This window comes from Leguminivora glycinivorella, chromosome 9 (genome assembly GCF_023078275.1).
Source record: "Leguminivora glycinivorella isolate SPB_JAAS2020 chromosome 9, LegGlyc_1.1, whole genome shotgun sequence".
Classification (NCBI taxonomy): Eukaryota; Metazoa; Arthropoda; class Insecta; order Lepidoptera; family Tortricidae; genus Leguminivora; species Leguminivora glycinivorella.
In genome coordinates this window covers 11,205,506-11,226,235 of record NC_062979.1, presented here as the reverse complement: position 1 = coordinate 11,226,235, position 20,730 = coordinate 11,205,506, and the positions used below count along the sequence as shown (strand labels likewise).

General features: G+C 37.1%; 2 protein-coding genes across 3 annotated transcripts; both read left to right on the top strand.

The window, feature by feature from the left end:
• The first annotated feature begins 705 nt into the window (after positions 1-705).
• LOC125229515 (synaptic vesicle glycoprotein 2A-like) lies at positions 706-20,562 on the top strand. 2 transcript variants are annotated; one of them, XR_007177410.1, is made up of 10 exons: positions 706-1,063; positions 1,609-1,770; positions 2,673-2,835; positions 3,105-3,226; positions 3,544-3,791; positions 12,910-13,061; positions 13,374-13,512; positions 15,702-15,878; positions 18,816-18,943; positions 20,032-20,562. XR_007177410.1 is itself a non-coding variant. In XM_048134372.1 (10 exons), exons 1-10 carry the CDS (start codon positions 949-951, stop codon positions 20,103-20,105), a joined length of 1,587 nt encoding a protein of 528 aa, XP_047990329.1. In that variant the 5' UTR covers positions 709-948; the 3' UTR covers positions 20,106-20,562. The 2 variants fall into 2 exon arrangements, 1 of the variants encoding a protein (XP_047990329.1); XM_048134372.1 differs by having other exon boundaries at positions 709-1,063; positions 15,702-15,985.
• On the top strand, positions 4,037-6,826 carry LOC125229516 (protein ALP1-like). The gene is made up of 2 exons (XM_048134375.1): positions 4,037-4,369; positions 5,945-6,826. The coding sequence occupies exons 1-2, from the start codon at positions 4,071-4,073 to the stop codon at positions 6,810-6,812; spliced, it is 1,167 nt and encodes a 388-aa protein (XP_047990332.1). The 5' UTR covers positions 4,037-4,070; the 3' UTR covers positions 6,813-6,826.
• Positions 20,563-20,730: the final 168 nt, after the last annotated feature.

The window sequence follows — 20,730 nt, the reverse complement described above, 5'->3', positions numbered from 1 at the left end:
TCAAGATCGTGTAGAAATAATGACTGTGAAGAATATCGCATGTGGTAAACTTCAGCTGCGTGGAATAAATATTGTCTAGAATCGCGACTAGGAGGAAACAAAAATGTCCGGAGCCTAGATGTATCCAACAATAGGAACACTAAATTCGGTAACAGGCAGTTTGGTGGTAACCTTGGGGGGTTCTTTACGTTAATAACAATTAATTTATCTACGAAACTAGTGTGTTAACTGTTGTCGAGTTAATAAAAAAATAAATTTAATGGTTCTACAAGTGTATCACAACCTTTTTCTTACTTCCTAAATTCACCTATCATATACCTACTATATATTTTGATATGTGCCGTCAAATACTTGACTGATTTTGACTTTGAAATCCAAGTCAAAGTTTGCGCGGTAGTTTTAGGCAAAATGCAGTTTTTTTTTCATCATTTCTAGTACATTCAGGTGGCTTCCCTGATGATGCTTATGAGCGGCGATAACTGCTCGAAAAATTAGGGAATAAGTATAGAGCAAACAACTTTAATTAAATAATACCTATACTGTAGGTATTATACACAAATAAACTGGTTTAATAGAAAACATGTATCCCCTAAGGAAAACGCACTTCATTTTATGCGGTATCATCAGAATCGAAAACAGCATAATAATATGAAACTTGCAGACTGACTCTGTAAATAATTGATGAATCCTTAGATAGTATTCTATGGAAGATTTGTCTATTGGACTTATATTTATTCATGAAGTATCTAGGCATGTTGAAGACGAGATAATTTATGATAGACACATAGGCACCTAATTATCCGTGTATACTATCAACATGTAGATAAATTATCCAATTTTAAATATTTGCACTAACTACTCGTATGTGATACCTACTTAATAATGGCGTGAGCGTTGAAATGATAAGTTGTGTATTAATTCAGTTTTAAATTATATAAAGTAATTAAAATGTCACAAAATACAAGCAATAACATGTCTAACTTAGCTTGTGTAAATAATAAAACTGAAGTTAGTATGGAAAAAGAAGAATATGTTGTTTTTGAAGACGCTTTAGTTCTAACGGGTAAAGTATTTTTTTATCATTGTCATTTCGCAATTATTTAGATAATTAATACATCACTTTCATTCAACTTCCAGTAGGCAGTTAAATATTATCGACGTGGCGCAACAGAATGTCAAAGTTTGATATACTTATTAAATGATCTGACAATATTTATTTTATTATTATTTATTTGAATTATTAAAACATAATATAGTATCTTAGTAGCTACCGTTTCCTGCAAAACTGTATAAACAGTTTGCCTGCATGTGCGAGTTCTTATACATATTACTTACTTTAAATACTGGGTACCTTGCCCATTGACGGCGATTTAGGCCAAATTTTTTATTTATAAGTAGGTTAGGTATTTAGTTTTAAGTAGATTTATTATGTTTTTTATTTGTTTTATTCATTTATGCAATAACTAATTAATAAAGACGCTTTAAATACTTACTTCAGGAATCTAATATTCCAGGACCTATTACAAAATAAATTTATTTATTTAAGCAATTTATACATATACTTAAATAAGGACTTTTTAAATTAAAACATCGATATTTGTTTGACAGGTTTCGGCAAATACAACTACAGAGTGTTGATCCTTAGTGTGTACTCTCTGATCGCAGCCATTGCAGAAGTATTCAGCGGAGGCATCATCGTAGCAGCCAGTCAGTGTGACCTTGCCCTTGGCGTTTTCGAGAAGGGCATCATTGGATCTGTCCCTGTCTTGGGTTGGTTGTTGTTAAACTTTTATTAGTAATTTAAGTAGGTACCGAGTGTCGATCCTCATCAATGTGTAACCTACGATAGTAATATATTTTTCTCAAACATGGTATGAAATATTGATGTTATGTGCCTTATAATTGGCAGCGAAGTATGACGTTGCAGGTGCGGATAGGACGATTGATAGATAATGGAATTTCATACAAACCTTGCAGGCCAAGGCCGGCAAAGTCCTCTTTTTTAATTTCCAAACACAGATAATTGTGACATAACATCCAGGTATTTAGCCAATTAAAAAAAAACTATAAGGGGCTTTATAGACGTGCCGACTGCAACTGGTACGGGCCCTAGACAATTTTTGATTTTGGGTGCGTTTTCATACAAAAAAAAATTGACGCACCGTTTAGGAGATACAGCCATCCAAAGTTACTATTTTCAGTAGACTTTATTTATTTCATACCATGTTTGAGAAAGGCCTCTGTTGTAATGTACTATAAATTATATAATAGCAGCCATTGCAGAGATCGGTATTCAGTGGAGGGATCTTCGTGGCAGCTAGCTATTACTACCTCGCCCTTGATGTCTTTTTTAAGAAAGGTATCATGGGTCCCTGTCCCTGTCGTGGGTTGGTTAACTTTTTTATGGTAATTTAGCTTGATAGAGATGAATGGAGGGATGGTACCTTACCTACTTATCATTGTGTGATGTTGATTGATAATAAAGAGAAGGCAGATAACCTCTGGGTTACCTACCTTAATTTGATTAACTATTAACAGTGATTAATTTAGTTGGTACCTCTTACATTTTTGGGTGGGACGCAAATATCCAAAATGCAAACCCTTGACTTCTTGAAGAATTATTAAAATTTTCCTTTTAAGTCATTAAATTTATTAGATAAATATGTTTCCAGGAGTAATCATAAGTGCCCACTTCTGGGGCTACCTCGCCGACACGCGTGGGCGTCTGTATACGCTTCACATCACAATTCTTGGCACGGCTGCCTTCGCCTTCTTATGCAGTTTTGCTAATCACTGGATATTTCTGACCATTACCAAGTTTATATCGGCTATATTGTGAGTATTCGAAGTTTATTTAAGTACCTACAGTCAGCTGCAGGAAAAGTTACCCACCTGTAAGTAGGTAGGTATCTTAGGTATAGAAGTTTGAACACGATTCGAAAAGTTTTAACGCTGTAGACTCAAAGCAAAATCATGTACCTGCCTATTCCTAATAAATTTGATGAACTCTTGAACCACGTAAGCAATTATCCTAAATAGAATTGGGAAATTTATTCCAAGAAAAGTTCGTAACCAAAGATTGAAATCATTAAAATCTATTTCAGTGGGTGTGGAACATATGCCGTAATTTACACACTTCTTGGGGAGAGCACCTTACAGACACACCGGGCACGGTTCCTCTTGTACGCTACCACAGGGATCATGGTGGCCCAAGCTGTCATATGCGGTAAGGTCTAATGTTAATGAATGACAGGCTGTGGTAGGCCTAGTAGAAAAAGACTAGGACTATATCTCGCTGTGATACTGATTTCTTTTCGAACTTTATCAATTAGAGAGGCCGTCTCCTGATAGCGTGAAACAGTCGACCTTCTTCAACTGTACCAGTAGGTCTACTGACTGAGTTATCCTACTTAAGTTGTATCCATGTAGATCTATGGACTTTTACTTTTGGTTGCAGGTCAATTTGATGTAGAAGCCAGGCCAGTACTTTCGAAAATGATTTGGTCTTCATATATTGCATTCAATACGTTTTTTTTTTTTTAGGGATAGCATACCCAACCCTGCTACTTCGCTTTTCCTACTACGTACCATACTTGAATATTTTCTTCCGGCCATGGAGACTGTTCAACCAAATCATCGCCTTCCTCAGTCTTCTCAATTACATTCTTTTCAAGTGTTATATTCTGGAAAGTCCCAAGTTTTATTTTTCAAAAGGTGAACATGACAAAGGTTTGGAAGTACTGAAAAAAATATTCGCTGTAAACAATGGACGAAATATGGATGAATTTAATGTGAGTTTTTTATTAATCTGTTACTGAAAATGTTTAGACTTTAGACTGATATATCACTGGGGTCGCCAAATTGAAAAATCTTAACCCTAGGACACCACACATCTAACGCGGGCGCGGGCCCGCCGCGGGTCCTAGCGGGCGGGTGCGTTTTTCAAACCCTTCACACAGAGCGCGGGCGCGGGTGCGGCGGGCCCGCGGCGGGCCCGCGTCGGGCCCGCCGCGGGCCCGACGCGGGTTCTCACCGCCATCGATCGTCGGCAGTCGCCAGTCTGCACCAAGATGTCAGAAGATACGGACACAGACGACGAATTATTGTTTCTGCTTCTATTGCGGAATAAAGTTCGCAAAAGAAAAAAAATCTGGGTTCACGAAATTAATAAGAAACGATTAATTTTTGGAGAGTACCACAGGCTGTGTAGAGAACTGGAAACATATGAAGATAGATTTTTTCAATATTTTCACATGTCTAAGGCAGCCTTTGAAGAGTTACACGAAACATTGAGTGCAAAAATACACAAACAGGATACAAATTGGAGGCCAGCAATCTCTACAAAAGAAAAGCTTGCAGTTTGTTTAAGGTAATGTTTATTATTATTAGATCAATAATTATCTTACTTTAGTTTCTCACTACAAGCATTACTTGTATCGAATATAAGTGTACTTACTTATTTATTGAGATCAACATTCATAGAAAAATCAACATAGAGTTCAAGTAATAAAAGTTCAAGTTCTACAATAATAATTATCTTACTTAGTTTCTCACTAAAAGCATTATTTGTATCGAATATTAAGTGTAGTAAGTACACTTAATATTCGATACAAATAATTCAGATCAAGATTACATTTATTGAGATCAACAATCATAGAAAAATCTACTTATAGGTAGTTTTAATAAACATAAGATTAAAGACATAATTAGTATCGCTAATTATTTTGCGTTAAGGTGGGCAATATCGTAAACTTTTCATTACAATATAATAATTAATAAAAAAAAAAACAAAGTATAATTATTTATGTAATCTCAACAAACATACCCACTGAGAAAACAGTGATGACATTGAACATTTTTTATGGAAAGTTCACGTTACTGCACCAGCATTTAGTATTTATATATGCACCTACATATTACGATTAACAATTACAAATAGTTAACTTTAGATCTAGACTGCTGAAACCAATTAATATGGCACGCGTCGTTCTGTCGGTATAAAAGAATTTTGTGTGTCTTTAGAATTATTAGTATTATTATTTGACGGAAGGAAAAGGTGATCTGATGAAGACTGTCTTGCATCTGAAACCAATGAATATGGCACGTTTTGTTCTATTGCTGTAAAATTCTGTGTGCACTCATAATTAGTGTTATTATTGTATATATTATTTTGTGTATAACTCTCTGAAGCTGCCGATATCATTGAATATGCCGGAGACAGGTGCTGAACATATTCAGCGACCGAAGACATTCCCTCCCCTGCATAGGAGAAGGAATGTGCCCAGCAGTGGGACTTATATGGGCTGGTGATGATGATGATGCAGTCATTTCGCTGAGCTCGGCGTCAGAAAACAGTTTAGCTAAATCCACTTTTAGCATTGCCTGCTTGCGCTGGGATAATTTTTTAAAAGTTTGAGCGTAACTTAAAAATAAATGGTCAATACCGTCATGTGTTGTTTTCTTTGTTTTATTATTTAAAAATTCTACTATCATTTCATTAACGTCTGTATCTTTGATTTTTTTGTTTGAAGTACGAATTGTAGGTGTTTCTTCTATCGGATGGTTCGATAATTCAGGAAAACGACGCATAGGTACATCTGGATCGGTAGAGGTACCAGGTGTTGGAGATTCGCGATCTGTATCTGTAGATTCCGTAGCATGTGTCGTCGCTGGCGAAATAGGCGAATTAACAATAGTATTTGTTGTGATTCTAGTGCTTTCAGGAATATTGGATGTGGTATTCCTGGGACTGATGCTGTCGTCCAAAAATGATAGTTGAGCAGCCCACACAAAGCTTATCATCTTTCTTCCACTTCCTGTAGTGCCCTTTATTTGTTTTTTATATTTCATATAGCCATCCCTCATGCTTTTCCATTTTTTTTTAATCACCTCACCTGCAATAAAAAACATAATAAATAATTCGGTATTTTACGTTTTGTTTCAGGTATCTAACAACTGGAGATTCGTTTCAAACCATAGCGTTCTCTTTTCGACTCGGGAGCAGTACCGTTTCGAATATAGTCAAAGAAGTCTGTAAAGCCATATGGGATACAATGCAACCAAAATACATGCCCGCGCCAACGGAAGAAACTTGGAGGCAGTCGGAGATCGGTTATAGACAAATTTGGAATTTTCCCAATGGTATTGGGAGTGTTGACGGAAAGCATGTTAATGTAAAATGCCCCAAAAACAGTGGTTCAAATTACTACTGTTACAAAAATATATTTTCAATCGTACTACTAGCAATAGTAGATCCATTTTATAAATTCATTACAGTCGACATAGGTAGCTATGGCCGCCATAGCGATAGCGCAATATTTGAAAATTCAACATTTTATCACGAATATATTCATGATAACATCATACTCCCTCCAAAACCGCTGCCTGGAACGACGGACCCCGTACCTCACGTCCTGATTGGAGATGAAGGTTTTGGATTGAAACCTTACTTGATGAGACCTTTCCCTAGAGCCGCGAGTCTGCACGATCCTCAAAAGACCAACTTTAATTACAGACTATGTCGCGCAAGGCGGGTTGTCGAGAATGCATTTGGAATATTGACTCATAAATGGCGGGTATATAGGAGGCCAATGGAATGTGCAGTTGAAACTGCAATAGACGTGGTAAAAGCTACAACGTGCTTACATAACTATATTATTGACAAGCGAGGAAATAATGACATCGATCTTTTGGTTGCCGCAGAACCTATTATTGCGACAGGAATAACACCGGTAAATCCGACAAATCGACGATCCTCTAATGAAGCTTTTCAAGTGAGAGATAAATTTGTACGGTATTTTAATAGCCAATAAAAGAAATAAGTGTACTTACAATTTTCATTTAACTCCCTCCAATTTCTTGCCACAGTCTGGCCTTCATAACTGCATTTTTGTAGTGCCGGTTCTTTGGCTCCCATAAACAATTGTGTTTTCGAACACATTCTATAATTTTTTCGTTTACGTCCATTGCCTTTTGTAAATAAATACAAACGCCGATACAAATACAAACAAACAAAACAACAGGACACAAATTTTCACACGAAACAGGATACAAACTTTGTAAATAAATACAAAGTCCATGAAATGCACGCGCCCGCCCGACCCGCGCACGCCCGCTGTGTGTGAGCGTATACGCAAACTAAGGAATTACGAAAAAAGCTACCGCCCGTTACCCGCCTCACCCGCTCTCTGTCTGTGTCGCGGGCGCGGGCGGATCAACCTCGGATAACTTGCATTGACCAAGACATAAAGAAAATAAAGTACATACTTATATCACTTAAGTAGTTAATTTGCCAAATACATGCGATATGACGAAGAGCACCACATTTTATTTAAAACATTAAGTATAAAATGCTCTTTGTTTTTGATATTAACGCTAACGATAAATTATTTTAAAGAGTATAATTTAAAGTTCAAATAAATCGCCATACTCTTTATCTGCTGTTCAACAGAATGAGAGTGTAAGTGTAGTATATACTCATGCCATATGTTTCACAAGAAAGGTATTTTTAGAAGCTATTTTTTGTATAATATAGCTGAGGTCAAACGCTTGTAGGAATCGTAATAAAACCATTAAGTAAGAGCAGTTCCCGAATACTTTGTACATAGCCACGTCAACAAATTTTTATTGGTCCTATTTTGTTACCAACATTTAGTAATATAAGTCGACTTTCGTAAGATATATACAGGATAATTGTTGTAATTAAGAAAATATAGATACTAAGAGAACCTTAACGACGAAATAAAACTTACTAAAATCTCAATTCATCAAAAAAATCTTGGCTGTTAAATGAGTTCAGCAGTTCTCGAAAAGTTTGTACTAGAGATGTGCCGAATATTCGGTAAATATTCGGTATTCGGCATATTCGGCAAGTTTTTCAATGTTCGTATTCGGCCGAATAGTTCGGTTACATTGCCGAATATTTACCGAATAAACAAAGTAAATAAATAGCGCAAATTGTTTCGTAATTCATGGGATAATAACATCCTATTTCAGGATTCTAAGGACCAAAGGGGGTTAAAAATGCGTTAAATATAAGTACCTACAATAATTATGTAAAAAAGTAAAAATAACGTAGCTTAAGAAAAGAAACAAAAATCAAAATATTCTTATGCACTAAATTATAGGAACATATTATTAAAAGCCTTAGTACCCATTACTAACCTTTGAAAAGTTTTTAACTCTAAGCCAGGTATTAAATACAGTGGAACCGAATATTCGGCCGAATGTTCGGTTCGGTAACAGCTGAACCGAATGTTCGGCCGAATATTCGTATTCGGCAAAGTCCGTATTCGGCCCATCTCTAGTTTGTACAAAAATTAAGGGAAAAGTTAAATTTGTTTTTATTACTCCTATTTTGTTACCAAGATTTTTTTGATGAATTGAGATTTTAGTAAGTTTTAATTCGTCATTAAGGTTCTCTAGTATCTAAATTTCCTAATTACAACACTTATCCTGTATATATCTTACGAAAGTCGACTTATATTACTAAATGTTGGTAATAAAATAGGATCAATTAAAATTTGCTGACGTGGCTATGTACAAAGTATTCGGGAACTGCTCAGTTAATCAACGGTAACTAATTACATCTTGATTCACCTACTTATCGCTAGATGTCACTGGAAACTAGTTTTTAGATCCAGGTGAATTTAATAAGTACAATTTTTGTACTAAATACCGTTGACCGACTCTCAAATGGTTTTATTTTTACGCTTATATCACAGGCGGCTTTAATTACGACGGTAGGACTTTGAATAGCATTATCTTATGCACAAATATAGAGTAGCATGAGTTTGTACTTTTATTCCGAAAATATCTATATTTTATGATCGTGATGCAGATTAGAGTAGATATTAGTAGCTGCCGTATACTACTAAAGTAACTAAGCGGCCAACTTGTTTAAAATAAGATGTATGTAACTTCATTTTAAACATCGCATCCTTAACTTTGCATTATGCAGGCTACATTTTTGTCAAACACTGGTAACATTCCTTAGTTGTAAAAAATCTGCTTAGTTACTAAAACGGATATAGATACGATATTTGTTAGCCACTCTAGACAATAAGTTGACCAAAAACTAGCCTAGTCAAATAGTGCGTAGCCAAAAGCTACTAAATCAATTAAATTATGTAACCATTACACAAAATCTATATCAGAGGTTCATTTATTTATTTATTGGGTTGGCACAAAAGTAATGAGACACTTGGTTTACGTTTTATATTTTTTATTATCAGTATTTATTTTCTTTCTTAGGCTAGGCTGTTTATAATATGAATATAAAAGTAAAATACAAAAACACATACAAAACAATATAAAACACATATAAACACATTATAAAAAACCTAACCTAGGGTGCCGCCAGCAGCGGGGCAGGGCCCAAGCTGCCGGTGGTTAGGGCTGCAGAGAAAGGAACCGTCGAACTATCCGCGCTGTGTCCAAGATCACCGCCTTCTGCATCTGGCCCTTGATCCAGCCACCTAGCGAGAGTCTCTTAAGATGTTGGTCGAGACTCTTCGCTATGAGACCGTTCGCTGAAACGACTATCGGAACAATGATCGTTGATTCAACATCCCACATGGCGGTTATCTCGTGAGCCAAGTCTAGGTACTTACTGGACTTGTCCTTCTCGGCTTTCACGAGATTCTCATCATGGGGGATGGTGATGTCAACGAGCACTGCCCGGCGTTGCAGTCGATCTATTATCACAATGTCAGGCTTATTGGCTACAATAGTCCTGTCAGTGATAATAGATCGATCCCAATAGAGCGTGGCACGACCATTTTCGAGAACTGGCGCAGGTAAGTACTTGTAGTACGGTACTTCGCGGTTCACAAGGCCGTATTGAAGAGCAAGTTGCTGGTGAATAATCCTGGCTACGAGATTATGTCTGTGCAAGTACTCGCCGTTAGCAAGATGAGAACAACCGGAAATAATATGCCTGAGTGATTCTCCGGGACGGCGGCATGCCCGACAAATGTCGACCGTACCGTCCTTCAGGATATATTTCCGGTAGTTGTTCGTCATCATAACTTCGTCCGCAATTGTACAGGCAAAACCCTCGGTTTCTCCGAAGAGGTCACCGAATCGTAACCAGTTCACCGATGCGAGCAGATCTACATCTGGTCTCGTGAGGGCCTTGTAGAACCGCCCGTGTAGCCCGCTATTTTTTATTATTATTACAATACAAAAAGCTTAGTCGATGATGTAATCACCATTAGCATCTATGACTTCTTGCCAACGATCCGGCAAAGTTTGGATGCCTTTCGCCCAGAACTGTGATGGCTGTGCCTCGAAAAAGTTGTTCAACTCCACCTGTACATCATGGAAATCATTGAATTGTTTACCCCGCAAATGTCGTTTCAGGGCTCTAAACAAATGAAAGTCTGATGGTGCGAGGTCTGGAGAATAAGGTGGGTGGGGTATCGTCTCCCAGCCCAAGTTCTGCAGCTGTTGGCGAACGGTAGATGCGACATGATCGGTCGAGCGTTATCATGTAGTAAAATTACAGTGGCTCGTCTTCGTCGTTTTTTCTTGATAGCAGAAGATAGTTCGGTGAGCTGTGTTGAATATTTGTTAGCGTTTACAGTTTCATTGTGTAATAGTTCATGAAACAGCATGCCTTGCGAGTCCCAGAAACAACAAAGCAAAACTTTTAAGCGGTTCTTTTGACTCAGCTTCGGTTGAGTTGGTGGCGTTTCTTCTCGAGGCAGCCAAAAAGCACGACGTGTATCGTTCTCATAATAAATCCATGATTCATCTCCCGTAACCAGATCAGTCAAAAACTCTTTACGTCGGGGTCGCAGCAAAAGTGATTGACAGATGGCGACACGGACTGCACGACTGGCGTCGGTAAAGTTTTGGCTCGATGGGTACCGACCCATCGAGCCAAAACTTTTCGATACCCAAGCTCATGCAGATGGTATTCCACAGCGTGGTGACTGCAGTTTAGTGCTTCCGCTAATTCACGAGTAGTAGCATCAGGATTCGACTGTAGTTTGCGGCGTAAATCGTCATCATTGAATGCAGGTGGTCACCCTGAGCGTGACTGACTTTCAAGGCTCCTGTCTCCTGATTTAAAACGGTCAAACCATCTGGACACCGTGGCATGGCTTGTACTTCCAGCGCCCAATGCAGTGTTGATATTGTCAGCCGCAGCCCGCGCACTGTAGCCTAACAAGTACTCGTATAAGTAAAGTGTTCGAACTTGTCGCTCGTCCATTTTATTTCAATCTAACTAAAACAATCACGAGGGCGGCTTTATATACCCTCACATTAGAAGTACCTAGAATGTTCTACAACATACTAGAATATTATCGAAAACAATTAACTTAAGAAAGGAAATGTATAGAGTTTTGTAGTGTGTGTCATTACTTTTGTGCCAACCCAATATTTTGATAAAATCAAATACTTTTCTAGTTACGTAAACATAAAATGAACTTTTCTTGTTTAGGGTTATGCTGTGTTTGGGTACACGTAGCTCCATCTATTGTTAAGTAGAACAATGAAAGCACCGTTAGGCACAGTTAGTTAACAAAAATACAATTTATTTGGGCCCCTGCAAGCAATTGATTGCAAGCATAATTATATTTAAAAAAAATACCTTATAAAAATGTCTATTAAATGCTATATACGGCGTGTGTATACAACTAACTTTTGGTGTCGAGTAGCAGGATTCTTAATTAATGCATATATTTTATTAGTTAATTCTAGCCCTATGCGTACTTAAACGTAAGTAGTGGCGTGCAGAAGTAGAGCATTTCTCGTATTATTTCATATAAATAATATCAGAACTAGCTAACATAACAAGTGTTTTGTAAAACAACAGATTTTATGCACCACACTTTTTTGTAAATAACTCAGTCCCTGCAAGTGATCATACAACAAAATAATGCTATTAATAAGCCTTTTCAAACGATCTATGTCCCATCAGTAAGTATACAGTCTTGGGACAAAATGCCCATTCTCCTTTGTTCCAACTTAATATAAGGTAAAATACCCCATAATGGACGGACATTATGGACAAAAAAACACAAATCCTTAAAAATAAGTATCTAAAATACGTTTCTAAAAACTGACGGCTATGTACCATAAACTAGAGTTGTAGAGCTGTTTAATTTTGAAGTTTCAATTAATTCGGTTATTTTTGAAGGATTTGGAGACAAGATAAAATTCACCAGTTTACTGAAAAAAATATCAAGACGAATTCTTAGTAATGTTGCTAAGAGAGATGAGTTCATGTATAAAATAATAAAAAAATAACGCACGGTGTAATCTTGAATGCGTTTTACTTACTGCATTAAGCATGAGATAAGGTAATAAAACATACTAGTTTGTTGCTCCAAAGATATAAAGAAATGATGTTATTTTGCAAGTGTCCATTACTGGACCCGAAAAACTGCCTACCTCCTATGATGGACAAGGAACAATTTACAAAACCAAAATTTACAAGAAACAATCCTATGTTAAAATAACCCAAACTAATTGTATTTATGGTGTATAAAATTGACTCATTGCGTATCAGTTGGCTTTAAAAGTAAAATTTTAAACTTATTTCACTGTCCATAATGGGGGATCCATTACTGGAGAACTGCCGTCCATAATTGGAGAAAAAACACCTAGTTTTAATTTGTTAACTATGAAGAAACCAATAGGAGTATCTATTCTGCAATACGCTTGCAATGTAGAAGAAGGATAGGACATTCAAGATTTAACACGCTTGGCAGTAGAATTTTTACATTTATCAGTGAAATATCAAAAACTGGCGAATTTTTTTCTTAAACTGTCCATGATTGGGTTCGTCACCTTACTTTTAATTTAATCGAAATGAATTTATCCTAAATACGTCATGTAGGACCTTACGACGAGATAAACCTCAAATATGTATTTTAAAATATTTCATTATCGTTACAGGTAAAACGAATAGTCCTGAATGAAGATGAGAACAAAACGAAGAGTTCTAATTTCTTTCAATCGGTATGGAACCAAACTATTCCATTATTTCATAGAAAGTACATCAAGAAAACTGTACTCATTTTTGCTGTTAGTGTCCCATGTTACTGCATGTGAGTTTATAAACCATCTCTAGGTACATACATGTTTTATTTTTGCTTGATGACGGAACTTGTTATCAGTTCGTTGTGTGGATAATAAGGTCCTCTAGCCAAACTGTGATCCAAAGGGCCAAAGGTACAATCGTTGAGGCTACGTGGCTCTATCGCGCCAATACGGAAGAACGATTGACAGAAAGGCTCTTGGCTACGGGCTATGATTTCTACAGATTTTCGAGTGACGAATCGTGCGTTGAAAATGAATAGGTACCTCGGCTTCCTACCATTTATTTGTTAACAACGAACTAGGTAGTAATATCATTGCAGAGGACCTCCGTTCTCCGTGTGGATGCCGCTAGTGTTCAACACTTATAAAACCTTGGGAACGTCTGACATGAGATTCTGTGATATTTTTCAAGTTCAAGATGTACAAACTAACCCAGAAAACAATACATTTACTGACATGGTAAGAGAAACATTTAGTATCCTTACAATTGGTTCATGGTTTTGAAAATGAAAATGAAAATGAAATATTTATTTTTCAAGTAGGCATATTACAATGCGCATATGAACGTCAAATAAAGCTACGCCGGCTCTAACCCTACGCCTCAGCCTCGAGAAGATTTCAGTCCCCCCTCAGTTGGGTGGGGGGTATCCACTATGGGACCGGCAAGAAACTCGGCGGGCAACTTCTTTTCATAACATTACATCTTATAATTAACATGCATTAAATAACAAGATACAATTTAACATGCAAAAGTATTCATCAAAGAATATGAACAGACTAGGTACTCTATGGAAATTAATTTCAATAAATTATATTATTGCTTAATAATACGTCGTTCTTCTTCAGAGAAAACATATCAAATTGTCACAGAAGAAAAAGATAATATGAATCTCAATATCATTAAATATGTAATTTACCTACACAACATAAAATATAAAATATTTGATGTGCTTTCTTATCTGAACTGTGTCCTCTATACATAATACAATTATTTTAATTGCTATTCGTTTTTTGTAGTTTCTGGTTCGGGCCATGCATGTTTGTCTGTCAAATAGTCCTCGACTCTGTAATAAGCCTTTAACATCAATGTTTTTTTTAAGTAGTTCTTAAGAGCTGGGAGGGGTAATCTCAAAGCAGTGTCAGGTAACTTATTATAAAAATGAATGCATTGCCCAACAAATGACTTCTGTACTTTACGGACACGAAACTTCTTTATGGCAAGCTTATTTTTGTTTCTAGTGTTATAATTATGGATATCAGAATTCTTAGTGAAACAGTCTAAATTCTTAACAACATAAATTATACTATCATAAATGTATTGGGAAGCTACAGTTAAGATATTAATTTCTTTGAAGAGTTCTCTTACTGATTCACGTGTTTCTAAGTTGTAAATAGAACGAATGGCTCTCTTTTGTAATACAAAGATAGTCTGTATGTCAGCTGCTTTGCCCCAAACCAGAATACCGTATGACATTACACTGTGAAAATAACTATGATACACTAGGCGAGCTGTCTCAACATTAGTCAGTTGCCTGATTCTCCTAACGGCGTATGCGGCTGAACTTAATTTGCTTGCTAGTTTCTTTATATGAGGACTCCATTGTAGATTTTTGTCCAATGTTAAACCAAGGAACAGTGTTGTATCTACCATCTCTAAGCATTCATCATTCAAAAGTATTTTTGTATCGATTGGTTTAACATTCGGCAGAGAAAATCGAATACATTTGGTTTTCTTAGAATTAAGAAGTAAATTGTTGACAGTAAACCACTGCAGTACATCAGCTAACGTGCTATTAATTACATTGTAATCCGTAGATTTTCGGTCAACATTAAAAAGCAGTGATGTATCATCAGCAAAAAGTACTATTTCACAAAAGTTTTTTACTATATATGGCAAATCATTTATATAAACCAAAAACAGGAATGGACCTAAAATTGAGCCTTGTGGCACTCCTAATTGGACTACAGTCCCGCTAGAGCGAGTTTTGTTAACAACTACTGTTTGTGTTCTATTGCTAAGGTAAGAAGACATAAAGTTTAGGGCATTTATAGACAAACCATAGTGTTCTAATTTCAAAATGGTTGGTCTTTAGGATTTTTTTAACCTGAATAGACAATAATTGTATGTACTTATTACTAGTTATTACATAGGTTCCGACATAATAGGTTATTTTTGTAAGAAATATTTTCTTTAATAAGTAGGTATTACGGTCAACCAAATCGAATCCTAGGCCACTCTAGAACCCTGTCTTATTGACGCCGTGGTTTATTTGCCATAGAAGTGCCTTAGAGCGTTTACTTTGAAATGGTTCTACAATGGCCTACGATTCTAATGAGGCACACTGACATTGTGCATTGGCGACATTGCAGGCGGCACCTGTGCAAGTGTCTAGGCCTGTCACTGTCATTCATATGTGTGAGAGAGAGAGAATTAAATATCTTCTTCTCGCTCTCACTTATGAAATTCTTTATCTGTGCAATGGGCTAAATAAGATGGCGCCCTCTGTCATAACCTTTGAGTGTGTCTCCTCATTGGTTGACTGTACCTAAGCAAATTTTCTCAAACTCACTTCGGCTTAGCATACCCCCATTTTAAAAACCTGCGGATGGATGGGTATATTTTTTTAAACTGACTGAATTTTTTTCAGAGTCCAGTGTGTGACGACACCATTGTCCCTTTCACATTCATCGCTATCTCCAGTTACGCTCTCATCATGACGGCCATCTCCATCATCGCAGTTATCATCGTCAAGTACTTCGGCAAGAAGTTCATGTATATCGGGATCCACTTACTAGGGTCCACCCTGGCCTTTATAATAAACGTGGTACCTATTGACTGGAGTATTGGAGCTTTCCTTGGCATGATGTGTAATGTCGTGTGCATGGGCGTGTGTACAAGCTATGCTGTGGAATTGTTCCCGACTTATATGAGGCAAGTACTGGGGACGCTATTGCTATGTCTTGTATGGGAACCCTGCATTTTATGATTAAGCACTGAGACTTGGCACAGTTGTTCATTGGGTGGCCCTGAGTAGATAAAGATCGGGAGGCATCGAGAGCCCCCCTTAATTTAGGAGGGAGGAGGGGGGGAAGGCTGGCGCCTCCGCGCTTCCTTTGAAACCATATTTCTCTAAAACTATACAAAATAGGGCATGCAATATATCATTTTCGGATAAATGAAGGACGAGGAATTCATTTTTGGAACAAAAAAAATGTATTTTAGAACAAAAATACAAAATAAAATGGGAAAATCTGAAAACGAGATTTTTTTTTATACATATTATTGCACATTTTATGAAAACTGTAATGGTTTTTTCTAAATAAAAAATATTATTTAATAGCTACATTTATCTAGTTTTAGAAAATGTATAATTTGTTATAGAAATATATTATAGGATGAGTGATAAAAAATAATTTACATCGCCCGATAGGGTGATTTGAATGCTCATTTCAATAAGTTTTGTCAATGATTTCAGGTATAATCACTATTTTTAACACACGAAAGCCGTAATCATTGTAGTTTATGGCTATTTTAGTGATTAATGTACTTAAAATTAAAAAAAATACAAAAATTTTAAAAAATATTAAAAATGTGATAATTTTTTTTAACATTATCCTATTTTGTTCTTTCTACACAATATATATCTAAAAGCAATAAATACCAATAAAAAGCCACATTTATACAGTTTATAAAAAAAAATAGCTTGTTATATAAATATATTACGAAACGCGAGATAAAAAATAATGAAAGTGACGTGGCAGGGCGATCTTGATGTACGGTACGGGTCAGCTTGTATGATTCGATGAGGTGAGGTAAAGGTACTCAAAGCTCTCAAAAAGTGTAGTTATTTAGAGTACTTCAAATTAAACAACATACTCCTATATAGTCTGAATTTAACTATTTATATTACATGAAATGATCGATTGATATGATAGGTCAGATATATACATCTGATCCTAATACATACATCTTGTGAAATAGTAGTTATCTATATGATTTGCATAATTTATGGATAATTCTTACTTGACATATTTATTATTCCAGATCTGCGTCCTGTACTTTGGTTAACGAGTGCCGAAAATAGTTATTAACCAAAAAAGACCGCCAAATTAACAGCATTTCACCGACAAAAGCTGCCTTGCACCATTTTTGTAAGGGTTATAGGTATATCAAGGTGTCCATGTATGGGGTCAACTAAACCCAATTCAAAATTTGCCATTATTTTCTACTTGTGGCTGGACGAAAGTCTGTAACAATTGGGATTTGGGAGCCTACTTGCCCGCAACGTTGCCTGTTGCTGCAGAAACATGCCTCGAAATTGTCGGATGCAGGTGTAATAAAAAACAGTGCCGCGTAAGGTGCAACCGTAAAAAAATACTTTTTAAATTAAATGTTCGGAGCTGGCCCCGTAGCCGAATGGCATTTCTCCGACGCCAAACGAAAGCGATACGCCGCCCAGGGTGGCTAGCCGAATGGCACAATCGCTCACGAAACGCTCACGAAACGAAGCGCTAGTAGATATCTATCTCTATCGCGCTTGCGTATTGGCGCGACAGAGCCAGCGGCGTATCGCTTTCGTTTGGCGTCGGAGAAATGCCATTCGGCTACGGGGCCTGATGTGCTTATGCAGTGGATGTTGTGATATATACATAATTCGGCTACGGAGCCTGATATGTTCTCACTTAATTTATTTTTAGTCAACAAGACGGCCCTTACAGGGCGACTCGCGGTCACCAAGCATACGACAAATCAGGTTTATAAAAGTTTGAACGCGTGCGACACCGATCAGTAGCGCCCAAGTATACGACCCGCTAAGTGTCCGTGTCCGCTCGGGAAAAAATCTTAAATAATCAAATTTGGTTGCAAACAATGGTCTCTTACAACATAAAGTGGTGTGGCAAGTCTTCTAACACTTCCACATATAAAAAAGATGGAATAACATTCCACAGTTAAGTCAAATTAATTATTTTGTTGAATATTGTTTATTATCCGCGGAGTTCATTTATTTATACTGGTCAATATGGTTGTGCTGAGCGGCGCCGAGGCGCGTCCATCCCTTTTTGCCGAGTTAACAATGTGATATGCTATCCCTTTCACGTAAACGACTAGGCATGGGGCCATGTTAGTTTATGTCTGTTGCGGGAACTTCGTACTGCCGTTCGTACCATGTGCTACCATTTTATGAAATATAAAAGAAAGCAGATTTGTAATAGTGAATAATTATCTAGAATCTGTAGAGTCTGTAGTGGTATTTAGTTCATTGATTAGTTTAGAATATTTAGTTGGTAATTTAACTTAGTAAACGTAAGTAAAATTGCACAGTTTAGTTATTAGTTACTAGAATGATTTTTATTAAGATGCTATCACAATCATCATCCTCCTTGCGTTATCCCGGCATCGGCATTCGCCACGGCTCGTGGGAGCCTGGGGTCCGCTTTGGAAACTACTACCAAGATTTGGCGTAGGCACTAGTTTTATGAAAGCGACTGCCATCTGACCTTCCAACCCGAAGGGTAACTAGGCCTTATTATAATTTAATTATAATATTATAATTTGTTGCAAAACAAATTCACCACAGTACTGGTACCGGTACCATTGTCTATAATAGACATGTCCCATTCCCATCCCTACTGCTAATCATAAAGGCGCGCCATTATTTGAAATGACCAATGGCAGCACCGTGCGCGCCCGCCTCACCCCGCAAGGTTTTTAGTGCATAATTATTTTATTTTTAAATGGTGATGGCCCTTTTTCTTTACAGGGCGATGGCTGTCGGCTTATCAATGATGTTCGCTAGAGCTGTTTCGTTCATATTTTTCAACATTATTGGAGTGCAACTATTGAACAATTGTACCAATTTCCTCATTTTTCTAGGCGTATTTCTACTCGGTAAGCATCGGTACATGATATCAAATTTACTAGTGATGGGAAATATAAATTTTCAGTATATACAGGGTGTATTTTGATAGCGGGTCAGTAAGGGCCGCTATGAGATCCCGTAGTCCTACGTGAAAATGGTCTAAGGGGACCATCCATCGATTTCAAATTGATGAAAAATGGCATTTACATATTTTGGAAAAACATACAGGGTGCGAGAAAAAGGGGCATTTTGACAAACTTTTTTTTTTGACGCCAATCGATCCCATTCCTATCCAGGATCAAAAGCTTGTATGGGACCAAAAAAAATTCCGGCTAGAAAAGTCACAAATCGCAAGGTGTTTTTTTCATGCCAATCGATTCCATTCCTATTCAGTATCAATATTTGCTTAGGGATCAACTCACGGCAATGCACTAAAAACCCACAAATCAATGGCTACATTTTAGTACCTATGGGAAAAATGTCGAAAGTTTTCTTCAATTTGTGGCTCTTCAGTACATTACCGCAAGTCGAGCCCAAAGAAACTATCGATACTGAATAGAAATGGAATCGATTGGCATCATAAAAACACCATGTGGATTTTTTTTTATACAAATTGTATGGGAAAAGTTTTTCGCGATTTGTGACTTTTCTAGCCGGAAATTTTTTTTGGTCCCTACAATACAAGCTTTTGATCCTGGATAGGAATGGGATCGATTGGCGTCAATAAAAGTTTGTCAAAAATGCCCTTTTTCTCGCATCCTGTAGGTTTTTTCCAAAATCTGAAATGCCATTTTTCATCAATTGGAAATCGATGGATGGTCTCCTTAGACCATTTTCACGTAGGACTACGGGATCTCATAGCTGGCCTTACTGACCCGCTATCAAAATACACCCTGTATATACGGTGCTTCCGCACTATTTCGCAATCGAATCCTGCATGTCATGTCACTACTTCCAAGGGCCATATTTACTGCAAAACGTCGTACGATCACGTTTTAAAATCCCCACTCCTTTCGAATTTCATCTTTTTTGCGCTTGTATCGTAATGTACATTACATACCTAGGTACTTTTATATATAACTGATTTTCAAAGGCTCACAACAAGGATTTGTTTCAGCCGGGGCAGCTCTGGGACTGTTCCTACCCTCAGACAGAAAACCAGCTGCAAAAGAACCTGATAGTGATTTGTAAAGGCGACCCTGATGCAATTTAACCGCCGCTATGCCACTTTCTGGCAACGATTTTGATAGCCTCTGAATGGGTTAAGTCATAATTACATCGAAATTTGACGTTTTTAATAACATTTGAACCAGTAAATCTGTTAAAATCTTTGCTAACTTAGGTCTAACTCTAGAAGTCCACGTGTCGAAGTCTAGTCCAACATCCCACTTTGTCGCTTGTCATAAAAGGACGAGGAGGTAAGCGGCTATCTTTACACGAATAACTGGTCAAAGCGGGGCCTTATGGCAAGCAACAGTGGGACTTTCTGCTGGGAAGTCATCAAGTCACACATTTGCAAGTGCATATTATCTATTAGATATTTTGGAGAATGTTTATGTGGCTAATTTTAGTGTCATGCGTCCGCGCGGAGCGATCCGCCAACTGTGCACATTATACCTTTGTAATAAAAATAAATGAGAGCAAATGAGATGTGTATTACTAAAAAGTCCTTTTCCGAAATTGTCACGTTAAGTTTCAGGACTTCCAGGTAGGCTAAGTTCAGAAAACCAAACATTTAGGTATAAATTCGGAATCAAGGTACTTTCTGTGGTCAGATAAAAATATAGGTTGAGAAAATAATTGTCTTGGGCAATCC